Source organism: Cuculus canorus, chromosome 1, assembly GCF_017976375.1.
Source record: "Cuculus canorus isolate bCucCan1 chromosome 1, bCucCan1.pri, whole genome shotgun sequence".
NCBI lineage: Eukaryota > Metazoa > Chordata > Aves > Cuculiformes > Cuculidae > Cuculus > Cuculus canorus.
In genome coordinates this window covers 7,823,719-7,847,903 of record NC_071401.1, presented here as the reverse complement: position 1 = coordinate 7,847,903, position 24,185 = coordinate 7,823,719, and the positions used below count along the sequence as shown (strand labels likewise).

The following is a 24,185-nucleotide window of genomic DNA, read 5'->3' as shown; positions in this document are numbered from 1 at the left end:
GTTGGGTCAGTGGTTGGGAGCTTTCCAAAGATGTAGGATTGAGATACGTAGGGCTTTTTCCTTGAAGCTCGACTAGAACACAAAGTTAATAATTAATCTCTTCATTCCATTTTCTCCTTCCCTCTTAGTTCTGCTTGTCAAAAGCTGATAAAGAACAATATGAAAAAGAAGAGAGACCAGAATCCCAGCAGGAGATTTTGAGAAGAGCTGCTAAAGACTTGCCTATCTATACGACAACAGCATCAAGAAGTGAGATAAAGATAATTCCATGCTCCTGAAGCTGCTAGTTTAATTCAGTGAAATTCATTTGATGTCACTGAATGAACAATCTGTGAAGCACATATTGCAAAGGCTGTGACCTTGCCTTGTTATTTGTTTGCGCTGGGTTGTTTTTTTACCCCAAGAGAAACTGGAGTCCTTTGTTTGGGGATCTCAACACGTAGCCAGTATTTGGAATTAAAAACCAAAAAATCCTCTTCTAGCAAGCACATAGATGACATCATTTATCTCCAATTGTGGCTTTAAAAACTGAACGCAGAAAAGAAATATAGCTAATACAGCTAGAAATAGAGAAAATGTAACTCTTTGCTCAATTTTGTAATCATTTATGTCCCCCTTTAAACTTCTCCTGAGCTCTATCAGTTCAGTAGGAGGAGAAACATCATACTTACAGTGAGGACTTAAGAACGAATGAATGTTTCATTCCCATCTGTAATTCAGTACAAAGTTATGGGCTATTTTGGTATTTGCCTTTAATACATATACGCATTTTTATTCCAACTTTTATATGAGTGATCTGTGAAACTGCTGTCTTATACATATGCATGTTCGTTAAAAATCTAGCTTTTGTACATATATGTATCTGTTTTTCTTTACTAAAACTAGCAATCCTATAGAGTTTCAAAAAATGTAGGCTACTTAGAATTACTGTTTGCCGTAACTTTTCAAATAAAGTCTTAAGTACGCCTGGCCTTTTTACGTAGAAGCCTCCCTTTAAGGGAATCCCAGTCTAAAGTTCCTGGAGTGGTCTTGGGAAGCTCTTGACAGCTTTTAACAGTTCTGCTTAGCTGTTGGTGTTGGCTTTCCTCCTCCTTTCAAACTGTCTGTGCTGATGTCTTATTTCCATTGAGAAGAGCCTGAAGGCTTGTTTAAAAATATGCAGGAAAGATGAGGAAGAGCTAATTTACTGAACAGTCGGCTAGATCGCTGTTTGCTGAAGAGGATGGAGAAAGCTAATGCAGAAAGTTGGCTTGCTGAAAGAATGCAGTTTCACGATAAGATGACAGAGTACCCTGTCCAGAGGTGAAAGAGGATAAGTGATAGGGGATCAGTGCCAGATAATGGAAGTTGGGAACACTGGGGAGCAAAAGAGTGAATAAGAATGTTACAGTAGTAACAGATGAAAATATTTTAAATTCTTGCATATGTGACATTTCTTAAAGAACTCAGAAGTACGTATCTAATGAGAGTAGGCACATGAAGATCTGTGAGAGTATATGTGGCAGGGGAGGGCAGGACGCTCTTTAAGATTCAGTTCATGTTAAAAGGGGAAACCTTTGTAAAATTAAATGAATTCTAATGACTTGACTTGAATGCAGCAATCAGATACTGTGATCGATGCCAGCTAATCAAACCTGACCGTTGCCACCACTGTTCTGCATGTGACATGTAAGTTACTGAATCTGAAATGATGGATTTTCTCTCCTGCAATCATTGTTTTTGTGTGTTCTTGTCTTCAGTGTGTCAGCCCTTACACAACAGCATGAATTACTGTTTGTTCCTCCCTTAGACCCTCAGTACCTGAATTGAGAAAGCAAAGTTCTTCCTGTTGGTGCAATATTATCATTGCAGGCTTATTGTCCAAAGTGGCCAAACCTTTTAGGAAACCTGCTCGTAGCTTTGCAAAATAGTGCTTATTTGTATAGAAAAATAAAAAATCAGCAATTGAAAATAAGGAAAGGCAGGTCTAAGATCCCAGCACCAGCAACTGCTTATTATAGAACTCTTTGATTATATCTTGCTTCTGCAGCCTTGAAACAGATGCGTGCTACTAATCATGCTAAAAATCTTTCTCGCAGAGATTGACGGGGGAATTGCATATTTTAACCTTTTCAAAGATATGACTGCTATTCCCTTGCCTCATTCTGGATCATCAGAGAAGTCTGTAAGGGCACTGAAGACTGAGCCTGAGCGAGACCTCAGCAGGCTGGGTTTGTGGAAGTCTAGTTAACCGAAGAACCTCATGCACATCTTTTGACTAAAATCAAATTTATTAGCAAATAGAGTGAATGTCTGTATGTCTGAAATGTCTTGTGTCTGTCCTGATGCTAAAACTGGATTAAAATGGTATGTGGATTATTCACGTTAGCCACTGTGCTGCTCTTTTCGTCAATTAGCTTTAAAGAACAAATAAGCAAACAGAAAAGGTAACAGAAATGGCCCAAAGGCGGAGTTAGTTGCTAAGTGAATTCCAGGCTAATATATTTTATCCACACAACTCTGAAGGGTCCTTTGGATTTGTTTTCTCTCAATGTGCACATAAAAACTAGTGTGGCTTAATGAACTCTTACATGGTGTTGCTCAGTAATGCTCTGTGTGTTCATTTAAGAAACTTGCTTAATAACTCTCCTGAATTTCACTTGGTGCTTGAGGGTGAATGGATAGCTGCTAGAACACAGAGAACTGAAATGATTTAGAAGGAATTGAAAAAGATACAGTGGGACAAAATACTTTAAAAAAAGAAAAAACTAAACCAAAACCAACCAACTCCCAAAACAGTAGAAGCTGAAAAGTATGTGTCTTAGAAAGAAAATGTATTTTTTTGCTTTAACTTACTAGAAATTATTTCTTTCAGATGTGTATTAAAAATGGACCACCATTGTCCATGGTAAGTATATAGAAACAAAATAAGTCAGTATTATAGTGGTGATTTATATGATTAATTAAATGCTGCTTCAAAAATTCAACTTAATTTTCACATAATTCCTTGTGGCTTTAATATGTGAAAAGAAATCTTGTTCCTAATGTGTTGCAATATAGAGTTGTAGGCCCAGTAGCCTGAATCATGCAGTTTCTCCTTACACAGAGAAACCCTGGCTTTAATGAAACCTATGAGAAATGGCATTTCTCTTTGTTCAGTTTGGTGTTCATATCAGGAGAGGAGATACCCACTACACTGTGACAATCATTTCTCAGTTCTAGATGATACATAAGACCCACTCAGACAGTTAATCTTCTGCAGTTTGTATTTACTGCTAGTCAGTGAAAATATTATCTGCTGTCACTATGAAAACACTACTCTCAGTTGTTGACCTGAAGGTGGTTTTGTAACCAAAGTAGCATCCACTAAAATTGTTGGAGGGGCTCATATTATCTTCTGCGATGACTGCAGTTAGTCTGTAGTGTGTACAATGCTTCCTATACAGACTGTATGTATCATACGCTTTGCCAGCTCAAGTCCTGTCCGGTGGAACTTACTGGGGAGCAAAATTTATGTGAGGTGCCCAGATCATTTGGCCTGAGGCAAAATGGTGGCTTGAAATGCTTCTGAAACACTAGTGCCAGGCTGTTCTGGACACACCACTGACATAATTGTGCTCTGCAAAAGCTGAATGTATTGGTTTTTATTTTATTTTGGATTTTGTATATCATAGTAACCTCTTTTTCTTTCCCCTCCTTCTAGGGTGAATAATTGTGTGGGATTTTCAAACTACAAATTCTTCCTCCTGTTCTTAATGTATTCCTTACTGTACTGTCTGTTCGTTGCTGCTACAGTTTTGCAGTACTTCATAAAGTTTTGGACAGTAAGTTCTAGAGTTTTTTGGTTTTGTTCATTTGTTTAATCCTGCATGTGGTTTTGGAGGCTGCATCAGCATGTTGTCACTCACCATTTACTCTGTTTCATAGTTCATTACCATTAACAGCATCAATCAAAGTGACTGACGCAGGAGAACTTTCCAAATATTAACAAACAAAATGTACTAGGCTGCCCAGGGTAAGCAGATGGGGGAAGAAGTTCTGGTGAGGGCACTGTGCATTTTTCTGCTCCATCAAAATCGAGAGGCACAGTTCAGTTCTTTTGAGACTATTGGATACAGCTATTAAGATATATAAAGAACTGGCTGTATCAAACAATTACATATATATATGTATATTTGTGTGTGTATATATATATATAAAAACACTGACAAATGTGAAATATAAATAACAGGGTTTTATCTTCATAGACTTGTTTATGCATACTCTGCTAGAGATAAGGCAAATTAATTTCTCAGGAACTGACCAAGCTCTGTTTTGGAGTCCCTAGACAGGCGTGTCTGAACTTCATACCAGTGGCTTTTATTCATCTGATATGGGTAGAACGCTAAGTTATATGCAGCATTAATGACATATATAACTATTATTAGTTGTCAAATCATCAATACATTTTAAATCTTAGGAAATTCAATAACATTTATGCGGAGGGCAGCCATCCTTGTATGTCAGTGTTATATTCCTCCTCTCAGTTTTGTTTCTGTCACATTCCAGGCTGCACAGAGTGTTATCTGGTGGTGTTTCCTTTCATCTCCAAACCCCTTTACTGTGCCTTCCTGTCTCTAGGCAGAAGGGCTATCATCAGAATTCCTTTAATTGAGTTCCATTAACTAGCATGGAAAGGATCACTGTAAGTGGAAGGCTCTCCATCACTTTTTTATAAGTAAATAACAGCACGTGTTTCTTTGATGCTAGTTGCTGTCAGAGTAACTGGTAAAAGCAGTCATTACCTGTAGCTGCACAAAAAAAATCTTCATTGGAGCAAAAATGTTGAGATAAGAGAAGCTTGATCATGTACTCAGAACAGCTTTATCTTGAGACAGTTGGTAATAGCCAGCTAAGATGAATGCTGCAAAAAAGTATGTTTATTTGTGTTCGTCTACACTTATGGGTCTTATCTGCCCAAGTACTGTTTCTCTTAGTATGGCAGTTCTGTAGAGTGGCCTGTCACTGAACGGCAAGGAGCTGTGTAGGAATTGAGCCGTCAGTATTGTGTGAGATGAAAGCCATAAATATATGTATCAATCATAGCTGTGGCTTGACAGATATTTCAGATGAAATGATCTGATTCTGCTGTTCAGTTTTGCTTGACTGTAAATAGTTATTTTTTTTAACTTGTGAATGTGCCACTCCCAGACATCTGCCTGGCTGCTTTCCAGTGCTTTGTACGCAATTTCTAATGGAACTGGAGATGCGCTCTTACATATTTACCAGTCAGTGCTTGAGCAAAAATAATGAATTTGCTATGTCACCTCACTTCATGAGTGTTAGTGCAACAAAAGTCCGCAAGACATCTGACCGCAGTAAACGTTTAATACCAGCCTTTGCAGCAAGGCTCTTCCAAAGCCCATTGGACATGATACTGAAGTGGACCCTTGAGCAGAGGAAATTAATTTAAGAGGGATTTTTTTCTTATTATTATTTAGCTGTTAAAAATGCTTCCTGTAAGAATGGGCTACTTCTGAAATGTTACAATGGACAATCTAGTTGTGTGCTTGTGCTTGTTTTGTTCGTTTCCGGTTACTTCCAAGACAGAATCTGGAGATGCTGTGATATTACCATTAGAGTAGGTCTGTGACTCACTTTACTCATACTAAATCACTCATTCCACAAGCCTAATATTCCTCTGATCTTATAATAGCCTGATTAAAGTAGATTTCCAGAAGAAGGTGGCAGCACCATAATGGTGTAGGCTTGCAAAATTTAGTATGTCTGTAGCATGTAAGCTTTTAGGCAAGTGCTGTTGACTGCAGCGTAGAGTCCTCTACATCTGTGGATACTTCTGTATCCAGATCAAAGCAGAGTACTGCTGACTTGTGCTGTCATAGTATATTGCTTCAGTATATTGCAAATGCTCAGCTTTGTCTGCTACAGCATCCGACTGATTACTGTTGAGGCTTTCTAGATGTTGTTTTTTTCCCCCTGAAGCCTGACTACCACAAATGTTATTGTATACCTTCACAAGTATACCTTCTTTTTTGCTTCTTCATAGATGATTTTAGGAAAGTGTGCAACAAACTGGTGTATGTTTCCAGTGTTGGGATGGAAGATGAACTGCTGCTTGGAGGGTGTAGCCTTGGTCACTTCAGAACTTGTAGTAATGAGGTTGTGAAATTGTATGTGTGAACTACCCAAATTTTAGCAGTCCATGTTTTGCAGTGGCACTGTCGACAATACTTGCATAGAGACACGACACACGTTCACAAATACTTGCAAACATTGTGAGACATGTACATGTACCAAACCCTTTTGTTGAAGAAAGTCTTTGTGTTTCCCACTTGCAAGACTTTTACATAGCATCTTTCATGCTCTATGCAGAAGTACTGAAGAAAGATCTTGATTCTGTTCATACAGGGGTGGAACAACAACTCTGGTTGTAAATGTTTACCGCAGGCTGACACACTGATGCAGATGTTAAAATCTTATTTTGTGGATCAAAGGAATGTGAATTACTCCTTTTTTTCTTCTAATATTCATAACTACTTTTCCTATACTCATGAAATTTTTATTTCTACCTGGAAAGTTATTAAAGATGAGCAGATAAAACCTCAGCTTAACCAAATGTATTTGACACAAACACCAGCACTGGCTGAACGCCCAGTCCTTGATGCCTTGTTTACGTAGTACGTGGTGGTACTCTCATTCTAGCTCCACTTGCTCCCTCTTGAAACTCGTATATTTTCCAGCTGTTCAGTGTCTTTCATTGTCCTCCAAATTATTCTGGCAATCGTGTTTAGCTAATTCAAGGATGAAGTGTGTGTTCAGAGGAGACAGCAGATGCTTCTGAAAAATTTTGGTTGTATTAACAAAAAAAAAAAAGTGATTCCAGATCCTTAGTTAGAACTTATTACATAAGGACATATACCAAATATTCTGAATTTTATCTAGATTTAAGCTAGACCTAGCTTCTAAAAGATAGCTTCTAACAAGTCAAGCTCTAACAGCACGTTTTTTGTTATGAGTTTTGTTTGGGGGTTTGTGGCTTGACATGTGCTCAAATCACTCTATGCTTGTGAAGGAGTTTGTAGAGAACTCTGTAGAGTAGTGACTGGCTTCACCCTATTACGTGTGCAAAGTAGCCCAAATTTTATTGTGCGCATTGCTTCCCTTTAAGATCTGCAGCTCTCTCACCTGCAAGTCTCTGCTTTTGTGCTTCTACTGAGCATGATGATTTTAATTAATGTCTGAAGTTTCACTCTTTTTCATAAGCTGTGACATGTGGACTGCTGCAAGAACACAACTGTGAATAAGCTTGTTACACATACTCAAAGCCTGCGTGCTTCTCACCAGGAAGGAATTGGCCTTTTTTAAAAGATGCTTCAGTTCCGCAGCTGTCATTCAAGAACTTAAAGCCAGTGGCTGAAACTCGGTAGTCAGAAGAGGTGGATATTCCCTGGGAATTGTGCAAATTCCATAATCATGCATAATTCCAGTAACCCTCCTCCAGGTTATAGAGCTACTGTTTGAGAAGGATGCAACTGAAATAAACTTGTATTTTCCATCCCAGAGAAAACACAGAGACTAAGCTGCTACTGCGCTTTGAATTTAAACCACTGGCCTGAGTCTTCTTTATAGTGAACTATTGTTTGAATATGTGATTCCAAAAGAATCATAGAAATAAAACTTTAAAAAAATTAATTAGGAAACTAGGGTACACTGCAGTGTTCTCTGAGGTCAGAGAGAGGAGTCATCGTAGCTTTAATGTGAAGCTTGGGAATAAGCAGCATTTGGAGAATGTATTTTGCTAGCCTTGAAATCAAGGTAATACAAACCAACACGATTCTGCAGCAAAGGGGAGAGGGACGGTGCGCAAACTGTCAAAACAAAGCTGCATCTAAAAAAAAAAAGGCAGTAAATAAGGAAACTGAACTTAGACAGCAGTTCAGAGAGCTGGACTCCGCTATAATTTGCTTACGTTTGTACAGTCTGATGGTAGCTAGCATTTTTTTAGATGCTGTACATTTATGCCTGGCTCCAAGGTAAAAGCTTGAGCTCTCCCTAGGCTTTCTGCACAGATTAATGTAACTTAAAAGCCGTACATCTTGCCTACAACACATTCATTAAGTGCTGGCATCTTACCATGGCAGCTAATACCACTCTTTAGGTACAAAGTTTGGAATTTAAAAGCTGATTTAAACTAAGCTTTCCCATTTCTTGCTTTATTTTCTTAAGTACTGATTTGATTTCAGATTTTATGCTAAAGATACATCCTACTAACAAATCTCAATATTGTATTTTGTGAAGAAGAAAAACTGTACTGATGTGAGATGGGTTCTTTTTTCAAACAAAATTGTGCAAAGAATGGCAATTCATTTTTTTTATGGTTTTGACTGAAACTACTTTCAATGGCAATCAATGTGTTCTGAAGTCAGAAAGATTCTGCACTCTGTAAAGCGTTGCTTTTTGCACCTGTAGTGCATTCTGAGCTTTTCAGACCACTGTGAACGATTTCGTTATGCAGAATAGTCGCATAAACCTTACTTGTGATGGAAACAACTAGCAAAAAGTGTACTACCTGGTGCAGTCATGCTGTTCAAGCTGAGGAACTGCTTGAAAGTGATGCTGCAACGATCTGAATAGCAATACTCTATGCTTTGGTAGGAAATGTTATGTCTTGGAAGTTAGTAGTGTGCTCTTATGTACGCTGTCCTGCATTCTTTTGGAGAATGGGGGCTAAGGCTGCCAATGGGCATTGGAACTCAGCGCATCTGAGAGCTCGTGTGCACACCAGCCATTTCTTTCTTAACAAAGCCTGTGCTGTTTTCAAACACTTCGTCTTAACATAATATATAATACATAACACAGTGTTTAATAAATTGTCTTTGTTTGCGCAAAGCTTTGCCGCAGGAAAGCTGCAGAGAGTTGTCCAAAGGTAAAATTCAATATTGCTGTAATTATTTAAATACTGTTCCTACGATAATTTTTCAGATCCAGTTATTCCTGGTAGCTTTTTGGGGTGGGGTTCAGAGGAGGGCCACAAAGACGATCAGAGGGCTGGAGCGCCTCTGCTCTGGGGACAGGCTGAGAGAGTTGGGGTTGTTCAGCCTGGAGAAGGCTCCAGGATGACCTTACAGCAGCCTTCAAATAGCTGAAGGGCTACAGGAAAGCTATGGATGGACTTTTTACAAGGGCATGCAGTGATAGGACTAGGGGCAATGGCTTAAAATTGGAAGGGGGAAGATTTAGATTGGACATTGGGAAGAAATTCTTCACAATGAGGGTGGTGAGGCACTGGCACAGGTTGCCCAGGGAAGCTGTGGATGCCCCCTCCCTGGAGGTGTTCAGGGCCAGGTTGGATGGGGCCTTGAGTAACCTGATCTGGTGGGAGGTGTCCCTGCCCATGGCAGGGGGGTTGGAACTCGGTGATCTTTCAGGTCCCTTCCAACCCATTCTATGATTCTGTTTACAGAAGGAAGGAGAAATCTGTTGCCTGTGTATATAGGCAGTGCACAGGGCTATAGATATACCTACATGTGCGGATCTTAACTGAAATATCTTTTAGTCTAAAAAAAATCAGCCTTAGCTAAGTGGATATAGTGAATGATCTAATGGAAAAAGTAATGGCAATAATGCTAACTAAACAGCTGAATAAAAATAGCCTCTCTGCTTTCATAGTGCTGTTAAAGGTCAGCTACATCAGTAGTGTGATTTTCATAGAATCATAGAACAGTTTGCATTGGAAGAGACCTTAGAGCAGTCTTCCAGTACCTGAAGGGGGCTACAGAAAAGCTGGGGAGGGACTTTTTACAGGGGCACGGAGTGATAAGACAAGGGGGAATGGCTTTAAATTGGAAGGAGGAAGATTTAGATTGGACATTAGGAAGAAATTCTTCATGCTGAGGGTGGTGAGGCAGTGGCACAGGTTGCCCAGGGAAGCTGTGGCTGCCCCATCCCTGGAGGTGTTCAAGGCCAGGTTGGATGGGGCCTTGGGCAGCCTGATCTAGCGGGAGGTGTCTATGGCAGGGGGGGTTGGAACTGTATGATCTTTAACGTCCCTTGATATGGAACTGGAACAGTATTGTTACAAATTCCGTTGGCCTCTTGGAAGTGCAAGCCTAAAAATGGTTGGGGTTGAGGGTGGAATTGACTATGCCATATGGGTGGGAGGTTATTTTTTTTTAATATGGCAGTTGTACTGAAATTGTTTTTCATGTAGATCTGGTGAATCACAGCTTCCCGGTCAGACGTGGCAAATTTGTTATGCTAGGTATATCCTGATTATTACCTAAACCTTAGAGAAACTGAAGGTCTGTACTAGGTCTTTTCTGGCATTTGTTCACTCTTGGAAATACAGTATGAGAGCCATTTCCCTTTTACATTCCTTACATTAGTTCAGAAGTAGATTTGGTGTTACTATCTTTACAGGAGAGGGTTGAAAGTTTTTGTTGTAATTTCTTCCCTTCAAAGAAAGTAATTTTGGACGTTTTCCCTGTGTCTTTTTGGGTGTGGATGCACAGTTCACATTTTTTACTATGGGATCTTTTTTTCCCCTGTCCCGTACTGTGCATTTAAAAAACTAACTACACAAACGGATGAACATATGCATCCATGCTACTGAACTCAGGCGGAAGGGGTACCCACCAGCTTTAAATGCTGTTACACAGCAGTTAAAGATGACATGGAAGGAGCTTGTGCTTTTTTTTGCTTTGTGAAAAGTAAGGTGAAAGACCTATAGCAGAATGGGTGTGGTAGAAAATGTTTAGCGATAATACTGCATTAGTTGCTAAAAAATGTTAATGTATTAATCTCTTTCTCTCTTTCTCCCCAGAATGAATTGCCAGATACCCATGCAAAATTCCACGTGCTGTTCCTTTTCTTTGTGGCAGCCATGTTCTTCATCAGCATTCTGTCACTCTTCAGCTACCACTGTTGGCTAGTTGGCAAAAACAGGTCAACCATAGGTCAGTTAATTAGAATATGGAACCATTCCTTGCCCAGAAAAAGAATTTGAGGACAAGGATATACCATCACATATAAATGGCATTTTTAAGTATTGTGCAATAAGAAGCATGTTTGATGAAAAATACTTCAACATGAAACATATGGGAAAATGAAGCATGTGTACGGGTCATCTGCTGGAGCCAAGGATGATTCACGATGAATGTTAATTTGTTTTGTTTGTATTTTTGAAATCCCTGAGCTGCTGTGCATTTTTGTTGTGTTTTTACATAGTTGTAAGCATATAACGCAAGTGCTACTTGTCAGTTACCCTGTTGGTATAATACTTCAAGTAGTTGTGTGGCCCCAGCTAAGGTGAAGGCTTTATTGTATGTGAACATGCTACATTTTGAACCAGATCAAACCCAATATTCTTAAAATCCTGTGACATAGAATGGACTTCACTGTTAGGAAGTGGTTTGTAAAAGCAGTGCAGTGAAAGCAGAAACACGGATGCACGTTTCCAGTTCTGGAAACCCCAACATAAGAAGGATATGCAAGTGTTGGAATGAGTCCAGAGGAGGCCACAAGGATGATCAGAGGGCTGGAACACCTCTGCTATGAAGACGGGCTGAGAGGGTTAGGGTTGTTCAGCCTGGAGAAGAGGAGGCTCCAGGATGACCTTACAGCAGCCTTCCAGTACCTGAAGGGGGCTACAGAAAAGCTGGGGAGGGACTTTTTACAGGGGCACGGAGTGATAAGACAAGGGGGAATGGCTTTAAATTGGAAGGAGGAAGATTTAGATTGGACATTAGGAAGAAATTCTTCACACTAAGGGTGGTGAGACCCTGGAACAGGTTGCCCAGGGAAGTCGTGGCTGCCTCATCGCAGGAAGTGTTCAAGGCCAGGTTGGATGGGGCCTTGGGCAGCCTGATCTAGTGGGAGGTGTCCCTGCCCATGGCAGGGGGTGTTGGAACTTGGATGATATTTAAGGTCCCGTCCAACCCAAACCATTCTATGATTCTGTGATTTCCTAAATAATAAGAGATTCCTGTAATTTCTATGCCTAAATGTTTTAAATGGCATTGACTGGCATAGGCAATTATGTGCATTAAAACATGTGAAGTTCTTGCTAAAACATTTTTAAGTGTTTTTTGTGAGGTGGGTAGGGACAGGGACTGGTAGGTATTTCCATGACTGAATGAGTTTAGACCTTAAGCCTTTCAACGGCAGGTAAATTTTTACCCTGAAAAAGAAGTGGGTTGATTGAAGTAAAATTATTTTCAGATTGCTACAATTTTTTGATGGAGGAAAATGAATTTTTTTGATAGCTCAGTGGGAGGGTTGTTTGAGTTCTTTTTCTTTTGACATATCTACAGCTAAGCAATATTCAGGCTCTTGTTTTAGCTTTGAAGAAAATTTCAGCATGTTCCTTGAACAAAATTCAATGGTCATAATTGGCAACACTGTCAGTACTTTATTTATTTTCTGGATCGTGATTGTAAAAAGAGAAGCTGTTGGTATGGGGAGAGCAATGAGTCCTTTTGGTTCTTGGCCCAGGTTGTAACCAGACTGACTTAGAAAAATCATGGTGATTTGCCATAGTTCATGGTGTGTCTGTGTTTCTAATTCAGTAGAATTCATCTTTCTCTGATACCATGGGATGCACTTAGTTCAACTTCAGACCCTGGCAGGAGTGGAAAAAAAATTACACTGTATGGGTTTAGGTCAGTAGAGCTTATGGTTAATTGTTTATAGATGAGAAAGTCTTCTGCTCAAAGGAGGCTTTGCAAGCCAAAGAGTGAGCTAGCCATCCATGAATAAGGGATGTGGTATCTTTTGGCATGCTGATGGTGCTTAGCTCTGTCTCATACCGAGAAGGATGAATGTTCTGCTTACGTGACCTTCTTGCCTTTCATTTCTATTTTTGTCATTAGCCCTGTGAATTTTTTCTGTGCTGATTACTTGAGATTACTTTTTTTTTTACCTCCATAATACATGTCAAGGTCGCCTTAGCTTGCCCAACACTGTTTTCACAATAGAGAAGTTTGAATCTGTTTATTCATCTCTCCTGGCTCCTTATCGCTTTAGACATATTGTGTGTTTTTCTTTTACAGAAACATTCCGTGCACCCACATTTCGAAATGGCCCTGATAAAAATGGCTTTTCTCTTGGATGCAGCAAAAATCTGAGGCAGGTTTTTGGAGATGAAAAGAAGTATTGGCTAATCCCTATCTTTACCAGGTATTCAGTCTGAATGGGAATGAATTGGGGAATAAGTTGATTCCATTACTTTCACCTTGCTTCCCCTTCTCCTAAAAAATAAAGCACAACTGAAAAGCCAACTTGTAAATCCTGCACAATGAATATTGGTGTGGGGAAAATGTGCAGGAGTAAACTGAGCAAATGCAGGGTTTTCATTCAAAGATAAGGGCCTCATTGAGACCGGCCTTCTAAATACAGAAGTTTGGAAAACTTTGAGAAGTGCATTCCAAAACTTGTACTACTTTTGGTAGTAGTATTAGTGTCTGATCTGAAAAAAAATTAACAGCTTTCCTTTTGCAGTAGATGATAGTTTTGGTATTGAAAGCCTCCTGCGAAAGTGCATGTGAATAAGCAGCAGTGCAAGAAATAATTCTGATGTGATATAAAACTTAGGCTGAGCCACTGCTAGGGAGTTGCAGGTAAGAGTCAGAGAAGCTTAATGAAGCAAGACTGACCTGCTGCCCACTACCACTGTTCCCAAAAGTCAGCACAACAAAGGAGGAGCCATGTTTCAAAACTGCTTTTTGGGTGTTGTGGATCAGTTTAAAATGTTGGTGAACGCATTGTGAAGCTGAGGTCTGATAGCAAACAGCAGAGGTAATAATAAGATCTTAAGTTGCCTCAGCTGTTTCCTCAACTACGATGACTTTTCATATGATTAAAGATAAGCTATACTGTAGAGTGTTTGGTCTGTTTTGCTACATTTTATCGTGATTAAACTTGCTTTAAAAGAAGGCTTAACTAACCTTAGAAGGATGGGTGGAGGAGAAAGCATGGCCATCAGAATATTGTTTATGCTATGGCTTCTGGGATTGTAAATACCAGATAGTCTGAGTAGGTGTGCGCAGTGGTGTGGGAAGACTGGGGCTACAGTCTATTGAAACAGAGATGTTTCTGAAATACCTGGACCAGTGCTGTGCTCAGCAATCCATACTGAGTGCGAACCATTTGAGCTCTAAGATTTAATTAATTCATCATCCAGCTTAGTGGTAGAACTGTCTTGCTCAAGTCTGGAGTTCAGTGCTGCACTCAGTAATTGACTCAAGCCTGTAGCGTTTGCCTTTGGCATGGATACTTGTTTTGTTCATTTAAGTCGACTACAAACAGTGATTTGTGTCTTTGTTTCTGGTTTAGTTTGGGTGATGGGTGCAATTTTCCAACTCGTTTGGTGATTATGGATCCAGAGCAACTTACTGTCTCAAGCCAAAATGAACCTGCCAAAAGGTAACTATAGCATTTAAGATGCTGGTTTTGTTCTGTTCCATCCCTTATCTGGACAAAAAGCTGTTTCAAAATTATTTTTTAACTTTTTATATTTCTTGTCTTGTTCAGAGTGAGTTTGTAAATCCTCAGAGAAGGCTAAAGACTAAGAAATAATGCTGCCTGATGCAAAAAGGCTAGGTTTTGGCTTTGGCCTGTAACAGAGGGTATGGCTCTAAGGAAACAGTAATGCAGAAAGTAAGAGAGCTTAACAACAATCAGAGAAATCCTAGGGAAGACTGAATAAAGGTCCATGGAAAGAAAAATATCTAAGATACTTTTTTTGACTAAGGGAAAGGCAAGGTGTGGATATTATTTGTATTTCACCTTCTCCAGCATACTTAAACAAGGTCTGCTGAGACACAGTTTACAAGAGAGGTAGATCACTGACTGTTGCTAATTTTTAGCCCTGGAGGGTTTTCAGCTCGTTACTCAAAACTTGTGTGTTTTGCATCTTCAGTGTATTTAGATTCAGAGACACAGGAGTGCAGGAAACTTGGAAGAGTGTTTACACTTGCCATTTTAGAAGTCTTTTCTATAGTTTGAGGAGTTTGTAGAAGAAGGTTGCTGTAAACAGTGGTCACTTGAGTTTATGAGGCATTTGTGAGGAGTTCAAAGGCAAGACTGAGAAATTTCTTCCAGTGCAGTATAACCTTTGGAATTTACACAGGAGCGGGACCCTTGTGCAAACAGCAGTGTCCTGTTGCATTAGGAAGATGGTCAGCAGAAGTGGATAAGATGGCATTAAGTTGTTCTTCCAGAAAGTATGGGTTAGGTGTTCCTTTTAACTGCTTGGCAGTAGCATTGCTGCTGTTTGCTATTTCTTATTTATCAGTCTGTGTTTTCTTTTTCTATTAGAACTGCTAATGGCCTGTGTCAAATAAGGGTTTTAACCGATGACTGGAACAAGCTATTAGGAGAATTCGAGTTGGAGGCATGGGGGCATTTTTAGTTAGCACTGTAAGGGGTTGGTTTTGTTTGCTTTGCTCTTAAGTGACTTCACTACTCTAGAAATGTGAAATAAGCAGCTACTGCTGTTACAGAATTCCTGTTGACTTTGCCTACTTTTCAGCTCTGGAGCAAATCAGTCCTTTCCTACTCGACCACTGAGTGAATCACAAAATCGATTGCTAGCCAGTGACAGTCAGTGGGTGGAAGGTGGCCCTGAAGAGGAAAATGTTAAATCAGGTAGCCTGCACCGTAACACTTCTGGTGATTCTTTGGTTTTGTTGGTGGTGGGGTTTTCCATATTTATTTTTTAGGCCTTAGGAATTTGTTGCGGTCAAATAGATGAAAATGAGTTCCATAGAATCAAGTCAGCATGTTTATATAAGTTAAGGCTAACTTTTTTCTCATGTTCTGCTCCAAACTGAATTATTATACTAAGGTAATGGATAGATAATTCTCACTTTCTCACTTCCTGTTCTGAGATTTTTGGATCTTTCTGTGTTTGATTAGGCAGTGGAAAACATTCTTCTAAAATAGGCACAACATGATAGATGTGCTTTCTGGTTTGAAGTCTTTTCTGTTTGTTGTGCGCACCTGTGAAAACACATAATTGAGATTCTCTCACATTTTAGGTGCAAAAAAGCATATTATAGTTTCGTTGGAAAGCTGATCTCAGCTTATTACTAACCATCCATCTCAATGAGAAACAGGTAAGACTAACATGATTGATTGCTGTTTCTGTATATGTATGAGTAAACTAAAATAAGACATCTTGAAGCCAAAAGTTGCTGGTTGTGGAATGCAGAGGAGTCCTCTGATGTTGGATGAGTAATAGAAAAGTCTTAAATAAAACTTGGAACAGTTGTCCAGAAGACAAGAATGGGAGTAATGCTGTAGTGCAGGAAGCATGGGCTGGCTAGATCTGAGATGAATCAGACTAATCCTATAATTTAGATTGAAGAGGGTAGTGCTAGATTTGTTACCTGACCAGGAAAAAGAAACTAATCTGCTAAACAGGCAATTTTAAGACAAAATACTGTCTCGAGGAAGCGCTATTCTTAAGGAACAGCTCCGTAAGTTTCTCTTTCTTAGCTGAATGTTGGTGGGCTGCTCTATGCTGTAAGAAGCTGTGTGCACACAAGGAAGGAAGGTCAATAGGTAAATATAGGTGTCTGCATATGGAACATTTCATCACACTTGAATTGACAGTGATCTTACGTAAAAGAGTTCTGCACATACTTTGCATGTAGGAAATACAACTGCTGCCTCATATATGGAAACTTCCCTTGGCATATTTCTGGAGACTAATTTTGACTTCTTTTGTGTTTACTTCATGCTGTGGTGATCTTATAAGCTCCTGTTAAACTTCTCTTTTTGAAAGAAAAACAAATGTAGTTTGGACAACCTGCAACCACAGATGCCAAGGGCCAAGTCATTCACCCCCTTTGCTTTCCTCCCTCCTCTCCTCTTCCTTTAAAAAAAAAAAAAAAAAAAAAAAAAAGAAAAAGAGAAGCGACACAACAGAACTTGGAAGGAATTCTTTGGAAAGAAAACAAAATATTTGAGTTTTGTGAGCTCTGTAATTTTAGGACCACTTTTTTGTTTGGTTGGTTTTAATGTTGGTTTGTTTTTTGTTTAAAATAAGCCTTCTGCCCTAGAATCTTTGTTTTGTGGGAGGGGCAAATGTCAAGAAAAATCTACCCAAAAGGTCTTTGCAGGGGTGGTGTGATGCTTGACTGTTGGTCAGACTGCTCATTTTAAGCTTGTACAAAACCAAAATGAGATTAGTTAGTGGTACTTCTGAAAAACCTACTCGACTATCAGAACCCACCAAGGATGAGTTTTCCTTTTGCAGCTTTTCTTAACACTTTATATAAACATGCAAACGCATGTCTCAAGCAAGGGACTTCTTTCAGCCTCTAGCTATGTAAATATACATGGGATCTAAACAGATTGCTAATGATACAGAAAAAGTCAGCAAGTAAACTCCCTAAGACTCATTTTGAAGTTTTAGAAAGCAAGCATCATTTATTACAGCGCTGGGCGCATGGAGAAATGATTCCATCAATCATGTATAACGAGACAAGAGCTGCTTACAGAATGTATTTCCCACCTACAAGCATATGTATAACTTTTCACAGAAATCTTAACGCAGATTCTGTTACTTTCCATGGACTAATTTTAATGTTATTATGAACTTCACAACAGCCAAAGCTCCACTGATTGGGGCATTGATTGACCTTGCATTCCTTATATAGACACTATAAGTGAAGGTGTTTGCAGAAGAAGACATATCTGTTCAGCACAGATCATACTTCACTCAAGATGTACAGTTTCTCAAGAGTACGGTATCTGGAAAAACACTATTTGAAAAAATACATGGTATCAGAGGGATATTCTGCTTGTAACTTTCAAAATATACAGTTACTTAAATGAGACTTAAGTTAGAAAACTGATTCTGCTTTAGCTTAAATCGGAGTATTCCGCTTTTTGCAGTAGTAACTTCTCGGATCACTAAGGCGTTTTTGTTCTTCATAGAAAGGAATAGATATCTTCTGAGAGCAGTTCATCCCAAGCAGTTCATATCCAATTTGATAGGATATTATAGAAAGGTCTTTATTGTTCTTTCTACAGAGAGGGAGCATGAATGACTGACTTAGGCTAGACGATTAACTGATAAGAGTTTGAGATTCATTTCCTTTCTATCTTTCCTGTTTTCCTAAAGTCAGACCAGATTTAATAAAGGGGATCTGGTGTACTTTGTCGCAGTTTCCCAAGCTGCTGCAGTTTTAAAAGTTGTAAAAATAAATAGTGCATTATTGCATCCAACACACAACCATTTTGGTATGTTACCTCAAATAATGGTTAACTTGGTAGCCCAGTGTTTCCGCTGTTCTGAGTTCAGTTGGATTTGATCAGTTCCTGTTGGCTAAGGTGGTGAATTCCAGTCCCCCTGCAATTGTAACCAACACTGCAGCGGCTGTGAGATTCGATCTCTGTTTCAGGTACTCCTTTGTACCCTCAAACAGATTGCTAATTGTATTTTTTAACTTTATGCCTATAACACACAGCAGAAGCAGTCAAAGTTAAGAATGACAAGTAAAATTCCCAGATTATTCTAGAGAAAAAGCATAATTTGCAGAAGGCAGCCTGTTCCCCAGCCTCACCGAGGCAAATAGCATTTGTGTCCCTATGTCTATCAATTTAATTCTAAATGAATGAGCAATTCTTGCCAATCAGGGATCCAAGAGGCTTTATCCACAGGTCAGTGGTGATGGATTGATGTTCTTAGTGCAGATAATCTAAAACATGAGGTTTAAAATAAAAACAAACTAAAATCCCCACACTTCCCAGAGGGGCAGTTATGAGTTGAAGTTACCTTCACTGCTGTTCTGAAGCAGGCGTCTGTAAATTACATGTTACCTACATTCCTGTTATGCACTATGACCTGTTTTCTCAAAGCTACTGGTGTAATTCCACTAATTACTCTTCTTGTTTCACTAGGTTTCTGCAACGCATTTTGTGCTTGAATATTACTTAATTTTCTTTGGAAGAAGTTGATCAGCGAAGAACAGAACATGAACATTTTAGGAAGACACAATAAATTCAAGTTTCTGCACAGTACAATGGATTCTTGTAAGCACTATTGCAGAGCAGGGAAGTTAAGACAGATGCCTTAAGATTCTTCATGTGCATTTATGCAACACTGAATAATATACTGCTACCAAAGGGCCAAATCCTGAAGTGCCCTGCTTGGATGCACAAGGTCCAGAGTGGGAACTATGCATTTCTGTTATGCTGCAGTGATAGGGGTAGATTGCCGAGACTCCTACCTCCTCACGGGCAAACTTCACACCTTGGGCACTGCAGAGGTTACTTCCATAGCAGGACTCCAGGGCACAGAAAGAAAAAAGGAAAAGAAAAGAAAAAAAAAGAAAAAAATGAAACATCAAGTTTGGCTGGCTGGTGAGTCTGAAGTGCAACGATACAGAGTTCAAAGAGCAGGTGATGGGGAAGGAACTGGATTATGTTTTCTCACCTCTTCCTGTTAACCAGCCTACCCCATGATCGTACCTCTCCAGGTCTTCTGGGTCTGAGGATTCTCTTTGTCTGTGCTTTGGAGCAAAGCAATGCCGACAACATAAAAACTATTTATTTGGCTGTTGCTTCTTTGCTGTAGCCTTGAGCCCCCTCATCATTTTAACTTGATTTATTTAATCATATCAAGAACAGAGCTCAAAGAAAAAGCATGGATTATTACTTCCCAGTGGTTGTCTATCAGCATACAAAGAAAAGCCAGTCCAAAAAGGAATTAACAATTGTTACATTTTCTGTTAATGTCTGCAGTGTTCTGTATGAGGCAGTAGTGAAATAGTAAAGTACCCCTGAGAAAAACCTTATTTCAGTTATGTGCTGTTAGAACGTGGAACTGGAAGGGCATTGGTTTTCCTGTGGGGCTCCTGATGGACGTTTTTGTGGCTTCTCGTGAAGAGCTGATGTTTCTGAGCCCTTTCTGCAGATCAGGGGTAGATTTTTGTCCCATATTTTTCTCATGTTTCAGATGAGAAAAGGAGAGAAGTGTGCTTAGGATACTCTTGAGGCCAGAATTACTGTTGGTGTCAAAGCAGGCATTACTGAAAAGCCACTTTGACAAATATGAAATGTAATAAAATGATTCAAATAATTCCAAATTAACCGCCCCAAATGCATCCCCTCCTCTTTTACCCACCTGCAGAGCTGTTTACTAAGAGAAACAGACTGATAGAAAGGAATTAAGTTCTCTAAAAGAATTGTACTGATGAACTCTAAAGGGTCACCGGTGGGTGGGATGGCGAGGGGGGGCAGGTTTCCCTGGCAGGCTCTGGCTACAGAGGAGGTGTCCCATCTAGCGTGACAGGACACCATCTTCTGTCTTTCAGAGTTCTGTCATGACAGCTCCCTCGCCATAAGCAGGGGCGCTCTGTGCTCTATCAGAGTGGGATAGGCAAAACGAGCGAGGCAGGAATCGCAAAGCTGCCGAGAGCAAACTGCTGTTTGGCTGCTGAGTTGCAGGCAGATGGGTTTCGCAGAGGCCGGGGCTGTAGAGGTGCTCCAGGAAATGGGTTCTTTGGGGCTGTGCACTGAGGAGCTGAAAACTTCCAGGGAGCACAGTGAGAGCAGCCCTGCCTGTTCGGGAGACCTGAAGGGAGATTGATCCACAGAAAACAACTGCTTTGAGTGCTGAGTCACTTCGTACATGCTCGTTTAGCGCCATCACCAGCTCTGTCAGCAAGTCTTGCAAACACCTAGACTGTCACTAAAAATAACAGCCCTTAAGCTTTTAGATCCATCAAAGTAATGACTATTGCAAGCCATAAGTAGTATTGTAGTTACTGTAGGATATTGACACTGGCTGCAATTAGAAACTAGGCTTTTGTGTTTCTTACTGCGTTTTTCTTTTAAAAAAATCTACATGCACACGAGTCAAGCACACAAAATGACATTAAAATCCCAGTATGAGGACAGAAGCCTGACACGAGGCAAGATTTCAGTGTGACTTCTCTTCCGGATTTCTGAAATGTCTTAAGGTGATAAGCCTGTGAAGATGAGGCCAGAAGATACATAAACAAAATACTTTAAATTGCAGTGCTGTTTTATTTTCTTACAGTGATTTATTCAGACTGTACAACAGACACATAATTGCTGCTCCTACCAAAGGCGTATTAAGGTAAGAGGGCAGGAAGAGGCATGAGATTCTGTCAACTCATTCTCTACAGTATTATCCCGAGACTGCAGTGTCACAAGTTAGATCCATCATAAGCCTTTGATTGAAAATTTCCACTTCAAATATTTGGAGGGTTACTTTAGAGGGAGTTTGGGCACTTCTATTTTTAGTGATTTGAGTAGGAATTTTGGTAATATTTATATTAAAGCTGACCCTTCAGTGTGGAATTCGCAGATACCAAGCTCGTTTTATTATGCTATTCTTAGCACTTGGTAAACAGGACAAGTTTCTAGATGCTTAAAGTTTTCAGGTACTGTTTCTCCTCTCGTTTGCTGGTGTGGCTTTTCTGTATTGTAAATAATCTTCTGGGGTTCAGCCTCTGTTAGGGCCCATGCCGACCTGCACAGTCAAAAACAGAGAGCAAAAAGGGTTCTTTTGATATCTGCACAGCAACTCGGAGACCAACAAATCTCCGATTAATTCAAATGCAGTATTTCGTTTGGACACAGCCAAAATCACGAAACAGGTACTCGAGTGCACTTTGAGTCAAAGCTTCTCAAAGCTGCAAAACCAGGTCCGAGTCTGTTCAGATCACAATCTGATACACTGGACACAGCCAAGGTCGTTAACACACTACAATGCAATTTGGGTTTGATCCAATCCACCACAGTGCCAAGGAAAAAGAAGGTACAGTAAGAGAAGTGAGAGAAAGAAGTAGGAGAAAAAACACAACTTATAACCACTCCTATGGGGCACAGTGGTTCCTCAGGAGAACGTGTTCCATCCAGCAGCAACTCCTCCAGCAGCGATTCTTCAGGAACACATGATCTAGTAGTTCTTCAGGTCAGTCGAGCAGCAGTGCTTTTTCAGGCCCGGTCCATGGAGCAGTGAGCGTATGCTGTGCCTTCTTGGCAGGCAGTATTTATGGGACAAGTCTGTGCCCTGTTAGCAGTTGAGGGGAGAGCAGTGCCTGCTTCAACACCTCCCTTCATTGTTAACCAGAAGTCACAGAAAAGCCCCTCAGGCGCACACAGCCCTGCACTTAGGCCATGTTTGAGACACAACAAATACAAGTAAAGAAGTCAGCCTTTACAGCCTCTTTAGTTAAGATCAACACTATTCGATATCCACTTAAAGAACTTCTTGATCTGTTTAGTGTATGGTCAGCTTGTAGCTCTCCAGAGCCCCAAGAGGAGGGAGAAAGCAGCGTTTGCAGCAGCATCAGTGTCTGGCAGCTTTAGCAAGAGATAAGTTAAACAGATCTGCCTGGATCTGGAGCACTGACTGATGATATTTATTAATTTTATTTTTTAAAAACACTTTGAGCTTCATAGTCTGTTCTGTGAGGACACCATCTAAAATTGTAGTTATTTGGGAGATTCAGATGTACATTTACAGAAGCTCCAAACAGCAGCTACTTTAACTATAAGCGCAGATCAAACCCACGTCTTTCATGGTACCTAAAAACTAGCTCAGTATGCACCATCCAGAGGCTCTGCTGTCCCTAAATGGCACCAAAGAGAGCAGCTGCATATAAAGTGATTTGCTATAATCCTGAACACACTTACTACACTCATTAGTATCAATTTATTTTGTATATATAGGCAGCTTTTTATAAGCATTTTTTCTTAACTACATAACTGTCATGAAATGTAATAAAGTTGCAAGCTGTAGTTAGTTGTAACATTGGTTAAAACTGGTGTTCTGCCATTTGTTTTCTGCAGCAATTACTTGAATCTTGTTTCCATTAGGTAGTGAAGCCTGATAATGTTTACAGGATTGTTTTGGGGGGGTTCCCCTATCTTTCTTCCCAACCCCAAGAAACTGAGAGCACATGCTCAGCAGTCAAGCATATGTGTTGGGAATGAAGTATTGGGATGACCTTTATTGGCACCAAAGCATCAACACTGACAGGCAGCTTCCTTTCTGTTTACATCATTTAGCTGACAACTTGCATGTTTTGCGTGTTCCTCTCTAATTTCTGTCTCTAAACCTGTTGCTATCAGCTTTATTGTCAGAAACGTAAATCTTTCTGAACAGCAGTTTACAATCGTAAATTATCACAGAAAGAGGCAGCGATCGTGCACTCTCTCCATTTTTACTTAAGATGATTTAAACATCCCTGGGTTATCTCTGCAATTATTTTTGTATTTGCCAGCAAGGGTCATCAACATTTGCACTAATTGCAATGTCCCAGCTGTTCTACTTCCACAGTTATTTTTAATTGTGCTGCCTAAACTTGTAATGAGCTGTATTTAAGTTTGAGGTGGAGTATAAAAGATATATGTAATAACACATTTATTGTATTTTTTTATATGTTACGGATAGGACTAGTCCTATGCACAGCAAAAATGTGTTGCCATTTATAGTTTAATACTTGAAGTAACTTTTTAAAATGGGCTTTTATAAATGAATTAAATACAAAATCATATTGCTTTGCCTGGAAGTTTTTTTCATGTTTTAATTGTATTGTGGAATTTCCCTGTATGTATACTTTTCCATAAATGTTATCTTAAGCCATTTATAACCATGGAAAGTGCATTTGAGATTTTGTAAATCAGTGCTCAGACCTATTCATACCTCTCTAAAGTATAATTCATGTTTAAATAAAAACATTGTACCATTTTAGGCCTCTTTTCCAAAGTGATAAAATATGAATGGACTTAACACTTGAATTCATCGGTGAATGCATCAACTTAATAAAAGTATCTGACAGAATCTGAAAATTGCTTAGCAATAGTGTGTGTGTATTGGATCATAGAATCATAGAATAGTTTGGGTTGGAAAGGACCTTAAAGATCATCTAGTTCCAACCCCCAATCAGGGAGACAAACTGCCTGCCTAGGAAACACTGTAACCATTCCACAGCTTTTAGGCTCCAAGAAATCTAGGATTACACTCCCTCCTGCCCCATTTTCCAGTTCACAGGGTCTCGAGAGGGGAAATAAAAAAACTCTCACATGTGGCTCACTATATTCCTTCTGGACACTAAACATGACTTTTTAGAAATCAGACTGCCACTCAGCTGTGTTCTTTTTGGATCAGGAATAATCTCTGTAAGCGAAGGCAGTAATGCCCAAGTCCTCACTGACACAAC

The 24,185-nt window shown here is 39.7% G+C and overlaps 1 protein-coding gene across 9 annotated transcripts in view; it reads left to right on the top strand.

The window, feature by feature from the left end:
- ZDHHC20 (zinc finger DHHC-type palmitoyltransferase 20) overlaps positions 1 to 23,810 on the top strand; it is a 54,877-nt gene extending 31,067 nt beyond the window's left edge. Inside the window, exons 4-14 of one of the 9 annotated variants that reach the window (XM_054059891.1) lie at positions 129 to 249; positions 1,599 to 1,668; positions 2,855 to 2,887; positions 3,683 to 3,803; positions 8,870 to 8,905; positions 10,802 to 10,934; positions 13,029 to 13,155; positions 14,311 to 14,400; positions 15,509 to 15,627; positions 16,017 to 16,094; positions 18,889 to 23,809. In XM_054059891.1, the coding sequence (XP_053915866.1) occupies positions 129 to 249; positions 1,599 to 1,668; positions 2,855 to 2,887; positions 3,683 to 3,803; positions 8,870 to 8,905; positions 10,802 to 10,934; positions 13,029 to 13,155; positions 14,311 to 14,400; positions 15,509 to 15,627; positions 16,017 to 16,054 (888 nt within the window). In that variant the 3' untranslated portion in view covers positions 16,055 to 16,094; positions 18,889 to 23,809. Of the gene's footprint in view, positions 1 to 128; positions 250 to 1,598; positions 1,669 to 2,854; positions 2,888 to 3,682; positions 3,804 to 8,869; positions 8,906 to 10,801; positions 10,935 to 13,028; positions 13,156 to 14,310; positions 14,401 to 15,508; positions 15,628 to 16,016; positions 16,095 to 18,888 lie in introns of all 9 variants that reach the window. The other 8 variants (XM_054059959.1, XM_054059898.1, XM_054059916.1 and 5 more) reach the window with 8 other exon arrangements.
- The last annotated feature ends 375 nt before the right edge of the window (positions 23,811 to 24,185 follow it).